The sequence below is a fragment of the Portunus trituberculatus genome, chromosome 8 (assembly GCF_017591435.1).
Source record: "Portunus trituberculatus isolate SZX2019 chromosome 8, ASM1759143v1, whole genome shotgun sequence".
Classification (NCBI taxonomy): Eukaryota; Metazoa; Arthropoda; class Malacostraca; order Decapoda; family Portunidae; genus Portunus; species Portunus trituberculatus.
The window spans coordinates 3,987,501-4,005,000 of NC_059262.1; the positions used below are offsets into that span (position 1 = coordinate 3,987,501).

Sequence of the window (17,500 nt, forward strand, 5' to 3'; positions counted from 1 at the left end):
AGTGGTAGTAGTAGTTGTGGTGGTGATAGTAGGTAGTAGGAGTAGTGGTAGTGGTAGTAGTAGTAGTAATTAGTAGTAGTGGTAGTAATAGTAGTAGTAGTAGTAGTGGTGGTAGTAGAAGGATGAAGAGGAGGAGGGAAGAATTGAAAGATAGACAAGAGATGAAAAGAAGAAAGACGAGGAGGAGGAGGAGAAGAAAAAAAATAGTAGTAGTAGTAGTTTAAAATAAATTACATATGTTTTCGTGAGTCTAATAGTAGTTTTAGCAAGTTGACAGCTAGACAGTGCTAGTTATTGTTGTTTTGAAGAGTTTGTTGTGCTGTTGTAAGATGAACAAGGTGAAGAAGGCTGAGTATAAACACAATTCCTAACATATTTCCCGTGTTTATTGTAGTTTAGAAAGATTATTGTGTTTTTCAAGGGTTATCAATGCTATGGTGATGTTAGTGACAGTTGAACAAGGTTGGGTATATAGTGACACCATTTATAATATGTGCCCTGTGATTATTGTAGTTTAGAAAGGCTGTTGTTAGGTATTTTCAAGGGTTACTAAGCTGTTTTGATGTTAGGTAAGGTTAGGTTAGGTTAGGTTAGGTTAGGGTGACAACTGAACAAGGCTGGTTAGGTTAGGTTAGGTTAGGGTGGGGTGACAGCTGAACAAGGCTGGTTGCGGCTGAACAAGGCAAGGAATAATTTAACAAGACAGTTTATAGTTCGCCTCCTAATAGTTTAATGACTGATAGTGGTAGATAAAGGGTGTAGTTGAAGTGATTAAGGTTTTGAGGGTGTTTTCATGGCGCTTGTGATAGTTAGAGGACATTACTAATAGTGTAACTCCTTCAGTACCATGACGCGTTTCCATATTCATTCTGGTGACTATTTGGTGATTTTATACAGCTTCACAAACTCATGTGGGGGATTAAAATAGTGAAGACTGTGGCCATTAATCTTCTGACCTCCATAGACCCTTCCTAATGTCAATAAAATGGTCTAATGGTACACAAATCTCAAGGTAAAAATGTGTCCCAGTACTGAAGGGATTAAGGACAGTGACAGGTTGACGAGGTGTAAGTGATGTTAGAGGTTAGCAAAGGCTTTCATATTAGCGCGCACACCTTTATCCATCAGTCACACACACACACACACACACACACACACACACACACACACACACACTCACCAAGTATATATGACACCAGCATCACTACCCCTTGCGCCAGTCCCATTATGAACCTCAGCACCAGGATGGACACCACATGAGGCAGCCATGCCGTCACCAGCGACAACACAATGTACACGATGCTGCTCAGTGTTAACATCAGCTTGCGTCCATACCTGTCGCGGAATGTACACTGTAATAAGCTAACGGGAAAAAAAAGAGAAAAAGCAGACGATAAAGACAGAGAAACCAATAAAACAGGGAAGAAATACAGGCAGAAGAGACAGAGAGAGAGAGAAGAACTGTAGTTAGATAGTTATGAGAAAAACAGAGAGAGAGATACAGAGACTAAACAGGGAAAATTACAGGCGTGTCAAGACTGTCAAGATTAATACCCGTTTGGAAGGGGTTCTGGTATCGTGTCAGTACTGTAGAGATTTGGAGCTGTTTTGAAGGGGTATCGTGTCACTATCTCTGCGTGTCAGGATTGTCTTTGTCTGTTTTGAAGGGTATTGTGTCAGTACTTCTACGTGTCGAGATTGTGAAGATTTGGAGGTGTTTTGAAGGGGTATCGTGTCACTAACTGCGTATCAAGATTGTCAATATTAGTAGCTGTTTTGAAGGGGTTTAGTTGAAGATTAAGTTTTCAAGGGTGTTTTAATGGTTCTAGTGAAAGATTAACAAGGTTTTCAGTTTATAGCGCTTGGATGTTAAGATTAGCGCCTCAGTTTTTCAAAGGGTTGTAGTTGAAGATTCACGGATTTTTCAAGGGCGTTTTTATGGTTCTAGTGAAAGATTAACGTACATATTTCAAAGGCTCTAGTTGAAGATAGAGGTTTCCAAGGGTGCTTTGTGTTTTTTTGTTACAGCACATAGTTTGCATAACTTTAAAGAAAAACTAGATAGATAGATGGAGATATGGAGACAGGACACTATGAGCCCCACTCGAACCCTGTACAATACAACTAGGTAAATACACACACACACACACACACACACACACACACACACACACACACACACACACACACACACACACACACACTGCAGGAGAGAACGAGTACTATACATTAACTACCCAAACTACCTAACAAGGCTAGTTAACTCTCTCTCTCTCTCTCTCTCTCTCTCTCTCTCTCTCTCTCTCTCTCTCTCTCTCTCTCTCTCTCTCTCATCTAGCGAGGTGTGGAAACTTTTGTGTGTGTGTGTGTGTGTGTAATTGTTATTATTACTATCAATGTTATCGTTTTTATCAGTGTAGTAGTAGTAGTAGTAGTAGTAGTAGTAGTAGTAGTAGTAGTGGTGGTTATATTATTATTGTTTCGATTATTATTATTGTTATTATTATTATTATTATTATTGTTGTTGTTACTATTATTATTGTTAGGTTGTCACTATCATCATTATTATTTTCACTGACATCACCATTATCATTATTACCTTGCTGTCCACCACCACCACCACCACAACCATCATCACCACCACCACCACCACTATTACCAACACCAACTAGGATTACGATTACAGACTACCACCACCACCACCACCACCACCACCATTATAAGTCCTTAACATCATTACCATTACAACCATCAACACCTTAACTACCATTACTCTTGACACACCCCATCCCCATTCCCAACTCCCCACACCTCTAACCCCTTCCCATTACAAAGCTAATGGGGAAATAGATAAGAAATAGAATAGCATAACATCACACAAGAACCTCACCTCACCTCACCTCACCTCACCTCACCTCACCTCACCTCACTCTTGTCACCAAACATACCACACTTATAAAATCTCCTTCAGCACTTCAAAACACACCTAAATTCCACCCAAACACACCCAGACACACTCAAAATATATTCAAAGCATAACATACTCTTAAAATCCCCTTCAATGTCGCAAAAAAACACTCAAAATGCACTCAAATCACACTTCCAAAACGCACATAAATTCCCAAAACACTCTAAAATACCCACAAAACACACTAAAACACCCCAAAACACACAAAAACACCCACAAAACACCCTAAAATATCCCTCAAAATACACCAAAACACCCAAATATGACTGAAATACCCAAAATACTCAAAATAACCCCAAAACACACTAACACATCCCCAAAACACTAAAATACCCACAAAACACACTAAACACCCCAAAACACACTAAACACCCTAAAACACACTGAAACACCCCAAAACACACAAAAACACCCCAAAACACACTAAAACACCCTGAAACACCCAAAACACACTAAAACACCCCAAAACACACTGAAACACCTCAAACACACTGAAACACCCCAAAACACCCCAAAACACACTAAAACACCAAAAACACACTAAAACACCAAAACACACTAAAACACCCCAAAAACACACTAAAACACACCAAAACACACTGAAACACCGCAAACACACTTAAAACACCCCCAAACTCGCAGCCTCAACACCCTTCAACACCCTCCTACTATCCCAATCACACCCCACCACGTACTTGTCAGCCAGGAACCCGCTGCCAGGTGTACCAATAAGCACCCCGAGTTGGTACACGCTATGGTACGTGGCCCGGAGGTGTTCCTGCCCGCACACCAGCATGAACTGAAAAAAGTCAAAGAAATAGAGAGAGAAAGGAGAAAATGAGCCGCATCTGGCAACACTTACGCTTGAAAATAGGAGTATATTGCAAAAGGTATATTTAAACTTGTATATACGTCTACTAAGTGTGTTTTTTTGTGGTCCTAGTGGTAGATAGGTGAAGTTCCTGCATTATTAGCAAGGAAAACTGTCTTGAGAACGCGCCTTGTCTTCTCTGTGGCCTTGGAAAATAGTCATGGTGAGGGAGTGTGTTTTAGTGTGTTCTGTGGGTATTTCAGTGTGTTTTTGGGGTATTTCAGTGTGTTTATGGGGTGTTTTGGGGTGTTTTAGTGATATTTGGGTGTTTGATGTGTTTTGGGAAATATTTTAGCGTGTTTCTGGGGTATTTTAGTGTGTTTTTGTGGTTCTAGTGGTAGATTGGTAAGGTTTCTGCATTATTGACAAGGGTACAGTCTCGAGGAGGAGGAGGAGGAGGAGGAGGAGGAGGAAAAGATCAAGGAGAAAGAGAAAAAAAAGAAAAGAAAGAGGGAAAAGGAGAAGGAGAAAGATTAGGAAGAAGAAGAAGAGAAGGAGGAGGAGGAGGAGGAAAAGATCAAGGAGAAAAGAGAAAGAAGGAGAAATAGGAGGAGAAAGATTAGGAAGAGGAAGAGGAGGAGGAGGAGGAGGAGGAGGTGGGAAAAGAATGGAAGTATGTGATAGAAGAAAAGGAGGAGGAAGGAGGAGAAAGAAGATTAGGAGGAAGAGTAAAAGGAGGAGAAGAAAGAGGAAGACGTAAAAAAGAGAATAGGAAGAAAAAGAAAGATAGAAATAAATGCGAAAAAAAAGGTATAATGAGAGCGAGTCCGTCTGTCACCCCTCTCTCTCTCTCTCTCTCTCTCTCTCTCTCTCTCTCTCTCTCTCACCTCGGCAGTCATGGTGGAGGTGTAGGTGGAGGTGTCGAAGAGCCAGTCACTGCAGGGTGTCATCTGGTCAGCCTCGTAGCAATGATCACTGTGAACACGAACACACGCACGTACTCACTAGACTGCTTGTGTGTGTGTGTGTGTGTGTGTGTGTGTGTGTGTGTTTGGGGTGTGATTTATGGTATTTCACTGGCAAAAGTTTTTCTCTCTCTCTCTCTCTCTCTCTCTCTCTCTCTCTCTCTCTCTCTCTCTCTCATTACCGATGAATAAAAAATATCGGTCAATAAACAAACAACAACAACAATAAAAACAACAACAACAACAACAACAACAACAACAACAACAATAATAAAACAACAACAACAACAACAACAATAATAAAAACAACAACAATAATAATAACAACAACAACAACAACAACAAAAAAAACAACAACAACAACAACAAAAACAACAACAACAACAACAATAAAACAACAACAACAACAACAACAACAACAACAACAACAACAACAACAAAAACAACAACAACAACCATTCCTTACATTTCAGTCAAGTTAGAAGCACCACCAATAGTAGTAGTAGCAGCACCAATAGTAAGAGTAGTAGTAGCAGTAGTAGTAGTAGTAGTAGTAGTAGTAGTAGCCATAGTAGTGTTATAGTTATTACTTGTGCAGATGAAGTCAAGTTTGGGCGCCAGGAAGGGCCGGCCAAAGACGTGAGGTGTGATGAGGATGTTACCTGCAATAAAAAAGTAATTAACCCCTTCAGTACCAGGACACGTTCACACATTAATTCTGGTGACTATTTGGTGATTTTCTACAGCTTCAGAAACTCATGTGGGGGATTAAAATAGTGAAGACTGTGGCCATTAATCTTCTGCCCTCCATAGACACTTCCTAATGCCAATAAAATGGTCTAATGGTACACAAATCTCAAGGTAAAAATGCGTCCCAGTACTGAAGGGGTTAAAATAGTGAAGACTGTGGCCATTAATCTTCTGCCCTCCATAGACCCTTCCTAGTGTCAATAAAATGGTCTAATCAGTAATCACACTCAAAACTCATGGTAAAAATGCGTCTCAGTACTGAAGGGTTAAGAATTTCACCTGTTTGTCTTATTTCATTGTGGAAAACTTAATGGGAATGATGTTTTTAATGTAAGATGGTCAACGGATACTGTTATTTTGTTTATATATGTTAGAGGCTTCACTGGCGTAGGACAATGAATGAGAGTTTTAGGCCTATACCTGGATAACAAAGATGAGTTTTAGACCTATACTTTTTTTATACCATGTGGGCTTTTCACGGGAATTTATTGGCTGAAAGGGATTCTGTTTACCTGTAGAAAGATCATTGATATTTTTCACCTGTTGCATTTAATTGAACGTGGGAAACTTAATACAATTTTTTTCAGTCATTTGTATAAGAAGCTTGACTGGCGTAGGACAGCAAGACATGAGCGTTACAGAAAACTCACTAATATTCTTACCTGTTGTGCTTAATTAACTGAACGTGAGAAACTTAATACAAATGCTTTTTTTATTTTTCTTCCCAAGCCCCGTCCACATGATCGAGCATTGCCCAGTCATGGTGATAGTCCCTTGCTTCCTTAATGAGAGTTGGGTGTGTGTGGCAGCAACATAACACTCCCTGGCGCTAGCAGTGTTCAGGGTTTTCCAGCAATTAGAGAACAAACAAACCGCTCGTTGTTCTGCTATATAACAAACCGCTCATCTGTGTTCGTGAGTAATGCTGGGTCGTGTGTGCGCTCTACATGTTTCAAAGGCTTAGAACAAAAAAGAATTACCTGTAGAAAAATCACAAATATTCTTACCTGTTGTACTTGGTTGGTTGTGGGAAACTTAAATACGGATTATCTTTTGAATGTAAGTCGCCAGTTTAGAGTTACCGAAGTACGAGAGTGTTTGGGAGAGTGGGAGTGAGTGTGTCGGTTCATTCGGCCTTGTTTGGTGGTGTTCTGGGGTATTTGAGGGTGTAGGAGAGTGTGAGAGGGGTTTTCAGGTCCTTGGGGAGTTTGAGAGTGCTCGTACATTAAGATAAGATCCACTGAGGCGCCGGTTCATGGAGACTCAGAACTGATAGTAAATAATTGAAGGCTGTGTGTGTTGCAGTCTCCCTTCTGAAAGAGTTCAAGTCACGGGAAGGAAACACAGAAGCAGGGAGGGAGTTCAGGAGTTTGCTACAGATAGGGTGAAAGATTGAGAATACTGGTTGACTATTGCATTAGGGAGGTGGACAGAATAGTGGTGAGAGACTGAGAATACTGGTTAACTCTTGCATTGGGAAGGTGGACAGAATAGTGGTGAGAGACTGAGAATACTGGTTAACTCTTGCACTAGGGAGGTGGACAGAATAGTGATGACAGACTGAGAATACTGGTTTACTCTTGCATTAGGAGGTGGACAGAATAGTGGTGAGAGACTGAGAATACTGGTTAACTCTTGCATTAGGGAGATAGACAGAATAGTGGTGAGAAACTGAGAGTACTGGTTAACTCTTGCACTAGGGAGGTGGACAGAATAGTGGTGAGAAACTGAGAGTACTGGTTAACTCTTGCACTAGTGAGATGAACAGAATAGGAACCTAATTAACAAATACATACGAATTAATTGTAAAGTTTACCTGTAGAAAGATCATTAACAAGGCTTACCTGTAGAAATTTTGTTACCTGTTGAAGAATAAACGTAAATAACTCTCTCTCTCTCTCTCTCTCTCTCTCTCTCTCTCTCTCTCTCTCTCTCTCTCTCTCTCTCTCTCTCTCTTACTGTACGACAAGGCGAAGAAGTGAAAGATGCTCCATTTTCCTGTTCCAATCTGGGTCATTAAACTGTCCATTCCTGAAGACATCTTGCTTAATAGTAGTAGTAGTAGCAGCAGTAGTAGTAGTAGTAATAGTAGTAGTAGAGAGAGAAGAGGTACCACTTATCTCTCTCTCTCTCTCTCTTTCTCTTTCTCTTTCTCTCTTTCTCTCTTTCTCTCCACCTCTCACTGTCTCGTCTGCTAATCTGTTCTCATCCAGATCGTCCTGCTCCTCCTCCTCCTCCTCCTCCTCCTCCTCCTCCTCCTCCTCCTCCTCCTCCTCCTCCTCCTTTATGCCTATACGTGTATTACTATCGTGTTGAGGAATAATCTCTCTCTCTCTCTCTCTCTCTCTCTCTCTCTCTCTCTCTCTCTCTCTCTCTCAGTAAATAAATAAATAAATAAGAAATAAATAAAAAAAAGATCGTTGTATAGAAATAAAGAAAAAATGAGAGAGAGAGAGAGAGAGAGAGAGAGAGAGAGAGAGAGAGAGAGAGAGAGAGAGAGAGAGACATTGATATGGATGTTTACCGAGTTTGAAGGATAAAGAGGAGGAGGAGGAGGAGGAGGAGGAGGAGGAGGAGGAGGAGGAGGAGGAGGAGGAGGAGGAGGAGGAGGAAGTGATAGTGCTTGTCGGTGAATTTAATCAGTATTTAAGTTTAATGCCTCTCTTCTTGCATCTCCTCCTCCTCCTCCTCCTCCTCCTCCTCCTCCACTTTCCTTCTGCTTCACTTTCGTTCTTCACAAGCATTCTTATCCTCTTTTCTCCTCCTCCTCCTCTCCTCCTCCTCCTCCTCGTTTCATTTCCTCCCCCTCCTCCTCCTCCTCTCCTCCTCCTCCTCCTCCTCCATATATTAGATCTCTCTTTTAGCGATAGTAACAGTTTCATTATATTTTTTTTGTTTGTTTTTAGCGACACTAGTAGATACATTATAATAGTTACATTGTATTTCATTTTAGCGATTTTTTAGTGGTTACATGATAGCAGTAGGCTGGTTACATTAGATCTCCTTTTTCCCATCTTTCCTGTATAAATTTTCCCAGATTGTCCTTCTTAGTAATTGGGATTTATTTATTTTTCTTTTCTTTATTTTATTTTCTATTGTTTTTTTTTTTTTTCCTTATTTCTTGCATGGTAACGCCTGGGGAGTGGTGGGTGGGGAGGAGCGTAACCCCTTCAGTACTAGGACGCATTTTTTACCTTGAGATTTGTGTACAATTAGACCATTTTATTGACATTAGCAAGGGTCTATGGAGGTCAGAAGATTAATGGCTGGAGTCTTCACTATTTTAACCCCTTCAGTACTAGGACACATTTTTACCTTGAGATTTGTGTACAATTAGACCATTTTATTGACATTAGCAAGGGTCTATGGAGGTCAGAAGATTAATGTCCACAGTCTTCACTATTTTAACCCCTTCAGTACTGGGACGCATTTTTACCTTGAGTTTTGTGTACCATTAGACCATTTTATTGACATTAGCAAGGGTCTATGGAGTTCAGAAGATTAATGGCCACAGTCTTCACTATTTTAACCCCTTCAGTACTAGGACGCATTTTTTACCGTGAGATTTGTGTACCATTAGACCATTTTATTGACATTAGCAAGGGTCTATGGAGGTCAGAAGATTAATGGCTGGAGCCTTCACTATTTCAACCCCTTCAGTACTGGGACACATTTTTACCTTGAGATTTGTGTACGATTAAACCATTTTATTGACATTAGCAAGGGTCTATGGAAGTCAGAAGATTAATGGCTGGAGCCTTCCCTATTTCAACCCCCATGAGTTTGTGAAGCTGTATAGAATCACCAAATAGTCACCAGAATGAATATGGAAACACGTCCTGGTACTGAAGGGGTTAATCTGTTCTACCCTCGCCTCTTATACAGCTTATTGTAGATGTAGCATAGTTAACAAGTGACTGTCTTAGATCGCGAGGCCTCCTGTCACTCATCTTTCTCATGTATTCATCCTCCTTCTGTTCTAATGTTCCGAGAAAGATGAAAACAAAGCAAGGAAGATAGAAACAAAGCAAGGAAGATGGAAACAAAGCAAGGAAGATGGAAACAAAGCGAGGAAGATGGAAACAAAGCGAGGAAGATGGAAACAAAGCGAGGAAGATGGAAACAAAGCAAGGAAGATGGAAACAAAGCGAGGAAGATGGAAACAAAGCAAGGAAGATGAAAACAAAAACGAGGAAGATGATGAAAAAACAAGGAAGATGAAAAAAGAAAAAAAAGAATATTGTAGTAAACCTTATTTTTTTTTTTTTCCAACAGGACTACAGAAGATGGGAAGAGGGGGAGAGAGGAAGAAGAGAGAAATTAGATGATTGCTGGAGAAGAGAGGAGAGGAGAGGAGAGGAGAGGAAGAGGTGGTGCTGTCTACTGAAGAAGGATAGATGAAGATTCCCTCTCTCTCTCTCTCTTTGTCTCTCTCTACTGAAGTGAATGAAGGAAAGAAAAAAAGATAGTTGTTTGCTGAAGGAAGGAAGGAAGGAAGGAAGGAAAGATGGAAGGTAAGTGAAGGAATGATTGTGTATTGCTCTCTCTCTCTCTCTCTCTCTCAGGTCACCAATGAAAACACAAAATATCATATGGCAACACTTTATTTATTTATTTATTTATTTATTAACGTTTTTATGTATTCACTCACTGACTCACTCCCTCATTCACTCATTACAATTATTATTATTACTTATTAATATATCAGTATCATTATTATTAAAATATTCAATAGTGGTGGCGGCAATGGTGGTGGTGGTGATGGTGGCTTGTGGTGTTGACCCATAGAAAAAAAAATATATACACCATTTCTATAATAATTGATGTTTTTTTTAGTTTATATACACACCACACACCACCACACATGCACACACACACACTCTCTCTCTGTCTCTCTCTCTCTCTCTCTCTCTCAATTAACCTGTGTTCTTTCCTATCACACCTGGTTCTCCTGCCTCTATATACTACTATACATTTATAAAGCGTTCTGGTACAATGTATATATATATTTATACATATATATACACATCTGTTTCATATATATCTGCTCTCTCTCTCTCTCTCTCTCTGGTTTTCTTTCTATTTACACTTGGATATGTTTGGGTTAAGGCACTGGACTGGCTGGTGTGGTGGTGTTGGGTGGCGATGACTTGTGGTGTTGTGTTCGTTTGTCTATTTCAGTAGATTTTGCATTTTTCACTGGTTGGTGTGGTGTTGGGTGGTGGTGATGTGGTGTTGGGTGGTGTTGAGTGGTGCTGGGTTTAGTTTTGTGGTGTTCATAATTGTCTATTTCTCTCTATTTTGCTTTTTTTTTCTTCACTGGTTGGTGTGGTGTTGAGTGGTGATGACGTGGTGTTGAGTTAGTTTTTGTGGTGTTGTGTTTTATAATTGTCTCTATTTTAATGGATTATAATTTGTTTTTCCTCTTTCTTCAGTATTGAGTAGTGACTTGTGGTGATGACGTGGTGTTGAGTTAATTTTTGTGGTGTTATTCATAATTGTCTTTAGATTTTACTTTGTTTTTCTTCTTTTCTTTACTGGCTGGTGTGGTGTTGACTGGTGATGACATGGTTTGGGTTAGTTTTAATGGTGGTGTTTATAATGGTCTTCATATCAATAAATTATAATTTTTTTTTTCTTAACTGGGTGGTGTTGAGTGGTGATGACATTGGTGTAGGTTAATTTTGGTTGGTTTGTTGTTGTTTTGGTGTTGTGATTATTGTTGTCTTGAATAGGTTTTAATTTATTAGTTTTTCCTTTCTAGTTAAGGAGTAGTGGTGGTGGTGTTGATTGGTGATGATTTAAAGGGTACAATTTTGTTTTTCTTGTTTTTTCTTCAAATTGGTGTTGTTTTGAAAATTACCTATTTCTCTGTTTTGCTTCATTTATTTATTTCATCCATTAAAATTGTGGTGTTGAGTGGTGATGTTATGTAGTAGGGTTGGGGTCTCTCTCTCTCTCTCTCTCTCTCTCTCTCTCTCTAGTGATGTGTGTGTGGTGTTGAAAGAATCTGCATTAAGGATTCTGGTGTTGCTATGAAAATTTTGGTGTTGTCATTTTGCATCTTCACCATTACTCATAACAGGAAGTGGTGGTGGTGGTGTTGTTATTATGTTCTGCTCTTATAATAGTGATGGTGTTGACATTTTGCTTTGTTTCTCTTTGGTGGTGAGGAAGTGGTGTTGAGAGAATTACTTGGTATTTTCTCACTCTGGCTTTGAGGAGAGAGTGATGTGAAAGTGGTGTTGAAAATACGAGCTTACATTTTCTTTCGTTTGTGTGACCGAATGGTGTTGAGAATGAATTTACTGCTCTCTCTCAATTGAAATGAATAATGGTGTTGACTGGTGTTTAGAACTAGCTTTAAATACTCTCACTCACTCTACCAGTGAAAAATAATAATGGTGTTGACTGGTGATGATGCTAAGAAAGAAGTGAGATTAATTTTGGTCTTATTTTAATTTAGTGGTGTTGATTAAAAGTGTCTGTGTGTGTGTGTGTGTATCATCACCACCCTTTCTTTAATTTCTCTTCTTTCTCTCCTCTCTCTCTTTCTCTTCTAATATATCTTCTCTTTCTCTCTCTTTCTCTCTTCTCAGTTCAGTCACAGAGAGGAGAGAAGACTGGGCAGGTTGTAGTAGTAGTAGTAGTAGTAGTAGTTGTAGTAGTCGCAGTAGTAGTAGTAGTAGTTGTTGCTGTTTTCTCAGGAGTCCTTCAAAGGATTCTTAACTCGAGGATATAACTGTGAAGGAAGGAAGGATAATTAGTGGTAGTAGTAGTAGTAGTAGTAGTAGTTGGTATATATATCTTTAAGCTATATTGTTTGTTTTTATTTTATATTACACACACACGCACACCACAAAACACTCTAGAACACCCAAATCACACACCCAAACACTGAATACACACACACACACACACAAATATGCTCAAAACTCATCACACACACACTCAAATCACCAAACACACACAAAACACCCTAAAACATCCAAAACATTGTAACACACACCTCAACGCACACCACAAACACTCCCAAAACACCCTAAAACATTGTAACACACACCTCAACACCCTTAACAAGCATAAACTCACCCCGAGCAGGTTGCGTGGCACATATCCCTGGAGATTGCCATGCTGCGCCCACCACCACTCCCTCTCATACTCATCACCGCGTCGCAGCACCGTCAGCGCATCACCACAGTCGAAGGTCAGCTCATCGGTGGCCTGGCCCTCGTAGTCATACACCGCATACACCACACCACCGTTCATGATGCCCAGCTTCTCCTGCACACCTGGAATGATGATGGTAAGGGATGAGTGAGGGATGGGACAATTGGCTGCCATATAAACTCAAGAGGAAACTGCAAATACATCATTTCTGTTGTGAAGACGGCTCATTTCTGTACTTGATGACATTCTTGCACCCCCCAACCACCATGAGACAGCAGTTGGTTCCTTCTTTAGTAATTCAATACCTTGAGGATTCTTCCAAGTTCATGTGTTTTACCGTTTGCTTAGCAGTGAATTTGTGAAACTGAGTAATTTTTTTCACTGGTCTGAGAATCAATTATCAGCTGGAGAGGGTCTAAGGAGCTGTCTTGAGTAGAGGAATTATGTATATGCACTTTCCTTCCAGTTTCCTGTGTGGCCATTTCTCCCAGCAAAGCAAAGACGGAAGCAGAATAAGACTCACTGTAGAGGTACTGAGAACACCCATCATATCCCTCCTCATCCTGTTCACACTTCTCCGCAGGCGTCTCGTGGTCAGACAGTGTGGTGGCCAGGATGCAGGCGCCGTGCTCCACCAGGAACCGCACCATGGCCACGTTGTTGCAGGACGCCGCACAGTGCAGAGGAGTCCTGGGGGGAGGAGGGGAGTGGTTAGTGTATTTTTATCTCTATTGCTACAGAATTCTTGGAGGCTAGTTTAGTTTTCTTCTCTATTCTTTCTATCTATTTTTCTTCTCTATTCTATTTTCATTCTTTTCTTTTCTCTTAAGTTGTATTATCTCTCACCACAGCACACCCCCACACCATCTCTCAATATTAATAATCTATCCCTCTATCTTCCGACTAGTCTATTTCTCTACCTCACTATCTCACCCCCCACAAAATTAATAATATCTCTCTCTCACACTCACCATCCATCTGAGTCCTGTGCATTAACATCACACCCAAAGGTCACCAGGAAGGTCACAATCTCAAGATGCCCGGCACAGATGGCATTGTGGAGGGCCGTAATCCCCTCGTCATTCGCCGCAGAAGGGTTCGACACCTCCATGGCTGTCCTCTTCACCAAATCCAGCTCCCCTTCTAAGGACGCGTCAAGGAGGAGCGCCAAGGGATCAAAGCTCACCCTCCTTGGAACCTTAGAGCTGTTTTTTGTCTTGAGGTTTCCCTTCTTCAGGCGACGCAACACGCCACCACCGCCACTGTTGTTGTTTGTGGTGGTGGTGGTGGTGGTGTTGTTGTTGAGGTTGTTGATGTTGGAAAGGTTTGTAGTGGTGGTGGTGGTGACTTGGCGTTTGGTGTTTTTGTTCTCCCCACTGGTGTCGTTATCTGAAATGGGAAATGGGTGGTGGTGTTAAGGGTGGTGATGGTGTTAAGTGGTAGTGGTGTGTGTTGGCATTGGTGTAGTGATGTTAGGAGTGGTAGTAGTGGTGGTGTAAAGTTTACAATATAATGACATCTTTTTATTGCTTTGGTGGTGTTGATAATGATGGTGTTGATGATAATGGTAAATAAATGGTTTGATAATGAACACTGCATTATATTATCAAGTGTCTTTTTCCCTCAACCCTAAATAAAAAATATATATATAAATAAAATGAAACCGTTCCAATTTTCTTCACTAAATCAAAAAATATATTCATTTTGAGCAATAAAGTTAATAATGTAATCAGACCTTTTAAAACCTCTCTCTCTCTCTCTCTTTTTTCCTTACCCTCTTTCTTTGTCTCTCTTCTTCCCTCCCATCCTTCGCTCTGTTTTCCAATCTCTCTCTCTCTCTCTCTTTTTCCTTCCTCTGTCTCTTCTTCCTCTTTTTCCTTCCTCTCTGTCTCAATGTCTCCTAGTGTCTGTTTCTCTCCCTCTCTCTCTCTTTTTCCTTTCCCCTCCTCATCTATCTCAATTTTTCTCTCCCCCTTTCCCCCTTCCCCTTCTCTCTATCTCCCTCCCTCTTTCTCTGTCTCTCTCTATCTATTTTCCCTTTCTATCCCTTTCTCTCTCTCTCTCTCTCTCTCACCTGGGTGGAGCTCTTCACTGGCCAGTAGCGTGGAAGTGTCCGCTCCATCTGGCTGTCTATTCTCCTCCCGTAGGCTCCACCACCAGCATCCTCCCTCTCCTCCACCTCCTGCTCCGCCTCGCCCTCATCTTTTCCACCCTCTAGACGCAGTTCAGAGAGGGAGATGAGTGGAGTGGCGTTATCCACACTATCCACTACTCTATCCACACCTCGATCCACACCATCACCTTCCATATCCTCCACTCGTCTTCCTAGTAAATCTGAAGGTGGAGTCTCGCCTTCAGGAAACATGAAATCGGGAGGCATTTCGATCCGTCGGTTTATTGAGACGTGAATTTTCTCTACGTCCGTGTTGTTGTTTGTGGTGGATTTCGTGGTGGTTGTGGTGGTGCAGTCATCTTCTGGGGTTCCTGGTGTGTCTCCTCCACTTCCTCCTCCTCCTCCTCCTCCACTTCCGCCTCCACCACCTCCTGCTTGGGTGTAGGTAGACATGATGACGTTTTGGCTGGCGTATCTGTGAGTGGAGGAGTGGATTAGTGGATGGTTCTCTCTCTCTCTCAGGATTTTTTTTTTTTTTGGCTCTCTCTCTCTCTCTCTCTCTCTCTCTCTCTCTCTCTCTCACCTGTAGGCGTGTGGGGGACGGGTCTGTAGGGTGGAGGGGCGGGAGGGGGGCGGGCCTGGGGTGGTGAGGGAGTCAGCGCTCCCCCCTAACTGGTCCCCTTTCTGGCGCGGGGGTGGCAGGGGCTTGGAAGGAACGGGGGGTTTGGGTGGGAGGGAGGGCTTGCTGCGACCCCCTCCTTCACCCCCACCCCCCTCCTCCCCTCCCTCGCCCCCTCTCTCCGTGTCCTGAAGATAAACATTGAATTAAAGAAAAAGAAGAGTTTGTGTAATTTCAATAAACTGACATACAAACAGACACACGTAAACATTATTGTACTGGTGTTGAGTATGGGAAATTAACTTTATTATTGTTGCCAAACGCTTCCCGGACAAAAAACAAAGAAAAACCCGTGGTCCGCTTTGCCATTAGTTTACCCCTTGCCGCCTTAAACATTAGCCGAGGTACGCTGGCAGCCTGGCAGGACAAGGCGCCAGTGGTGGTGGTGAGTGACGAAAACGAATATACAGTGGTTGTAAGGAAGCTATTAATGTGTGGCAGTGTGTGTGGCCTCTCAGTAATCAGAGGTTTACTATTTATACACCGTTGAAGACACAAAGCGGACAGCAGTGTGTGGGTCGGTGACTGGCTGCCTGGTGGTGTCACGGTCAGGGTCAGCTGGAACCAAACAGTCTCTGGCTAACGTAAGTAGTCTATTGTTATAACTGATGATTTGACAGTGATGCCATGTCATAACCTAGCGGTGATAAGCTCCAGGACAACATACAAGTGAACCAACGCCACCCAGTACTTAGAAACCCTAATAATTCAATCCTTCAAATACGTCAACAGAGCAATGTCCTGACCTGCTGCCCTCTCTCACCCATTGTCTGCCTCATCTCTCACTCACTGCAGGCCAGGCAGGTCACAGACTGAACCCATAGGTCTAATCTTTCATGTTCGTTGTTGAAATAAATCCACAATTGCCTGATTTGTGTGTCATGGAGGCCCAGTGAGGGGAAGTGGGCTGGGCCGTGACGTCACGAGCCGCCATGTTGTGACGTCATCACCGGCCCCAAAGTCCCGCCCAGCCGGTCCCAGCTCGTCGACTTCCACTATTATTTATATTCGTCTCAGTTGATTTATTTGGAGTCACAAGTGCCTTTTAAGGGTTTGTGGTGATAGTTTGGTGTGTTTCACGTGTCTTCCATGCTTGAGTTGAGTGAAGTGCGCTGGTTCAGAGGCTGCTTATGATTCGCACGAGAGGGCGAAAATACGTAAAAATTTTCCCCCCGCTGTGACTGATTTTTTATTTGAGGTTGTAGCGAAGTGTTTGTGTTTTGAAACACTAGTTGATGATGGAAAAAGTGTGCAAGGCTCCTGATACGTTGAATGCGTGGACCTTAAGAACAATTCCTAGCCCTGTTAATATTGTAAAACACGTCCTTTTTAAAATATTAATTTTTCTAACCGAGCGAGTTGCCAGGTTTTGATACATCGAAATAATAGTAATAATTTTTGAAAGACGTTATCGATCCTGTTCAATGAAATTGGTGGGCTTTAAAATTGTTTTTAAATATGTTGAAGTTCCAACATTTTATTTAACACGTTTTTTGAAATATTCTTATTATTTCTTATTCCGGCGATATTTTTATATTTTAGGAATTAGTTTTGATTGATAACGAGTCAGAATTTCTCTAACATTCGTGTCCAGCTGCCTTTTTGGGAATCCTCATTTTCAAAATGATTCACGTAACGTATATGAGTGACGTCATCAGGGGAGCAGCCCACCAGCTGGATCCAGACCAACGCCCGGCTCCTGGCCGGAGGGTGTGGGGAAGGTGGTGGGTGGGTGGCTGTGTGTGTTGGGCTGTCGTTCATGGTACTGTGTATATCTGTGTGTGTGTGTGTGTGTGTGTGTGTGTGTGTGTGTGTGTGTGTGTTGGGCTGTCTTTCATGGTACTGTGTGTGTGTGTGTGTGTGTGTGTGTGTGTGTGTGTGTGTGTGTGTGTGTGTGTTGGGCTGTCTTTCATGGTACTGTGTGTGTGTGTGTGTGTGTGTGTGTGTGTGTGTGTGTGTGTGTTGACTGTCTTTCATGGTGTGTGTGTGTGTGTGTGTGTGTTGGACTGTCTTTCATGGTACTGTGTGTGTGTGTGTGTGTTGG

At 41.8% G+C, this 17,500-nt stretch overlaps 2 protein-coding genes across 3 annotated transcripts in view; both read right to left on the reverse strand.

The window, feature by feature from the left end:
- The window catches only part of LOC123499479 (organic cation transporter protein-like), an 11,690-nt gene extending 4,027 nt beyond the window's left edge, over positions 1 to 7,663 (reverse strand). For both annotated transcript variants that reach the window (XM_045247504.1, XM_045247497.1), the window contains exons 1-5: positions 7,454 to 7,663; positions 5,211 to 5,406; positions 4,667 to 4,754; positions 3,664 to 3,767; positions 1,181 to 1,335 (exon numbers count right to left, since the gene is read on the reverse strand). In XM_045247504.1, coding sequence (XP_045103439.1) covers positions 1,181 to 1,335; positions 3,664 to 3,767; positions 4,667 to 4,754; positions 5,211 to 5,406; positions 7,454 to 7,535 — 625 coding nt within the window. In that variant the 5' untranslated portion in view covers positions 7,536 to 7,663. The remainder of the gene's footprint in view (positions 1 to 1,180; positions 1,336 to 3,663; positions 3,768 to 4,666; positions 4,755 to 5,210; positions 5,407 to 7,453) is intronic.
- Positions 7,664 to 10,512: 2,849 nt separating this feature from the next.
- Positions 10,513 to 17,500, reverse strand: part of LOC123499983 (apoptosis-stimulating of p53 protein 1-like) — a 44,781-nt gene continuing 37,793 nt past the window's right edge. Inside the window, exons 10-15 of the mRNA XM_045248542.1 lie at positions 15,361 to 15,584; positions 14,966 to 15,252; positions 13,636 to 14,053; positions 13,188 to 13,354; positions 12,587 to 12,786; positions 10,513 to 12,236 (exon numbers count right to left, since the gene is read on the reverse strand). Coding sequence (XP_045104477.1) covers positions 12,198 to 12,236; positions 12,587 to 12,786; positions 13,188 to 13,354; positions 13,636 to 14,053; positions 14,966 to 15,252; positions 15,361 to 15,584 — 1,335 coding nt within the window. The 3' untranslated portion in view covers positions 10,513 to 12,197. The remainder of the gene's footprint in view (positions 12,237 to 12,586; positions 12,787 to 13,187; positions 13,355 to 13,635; positions 14,054 to 14,965; positions 15,253 to 15,360; positions 15,585 to 17,500) is intronic.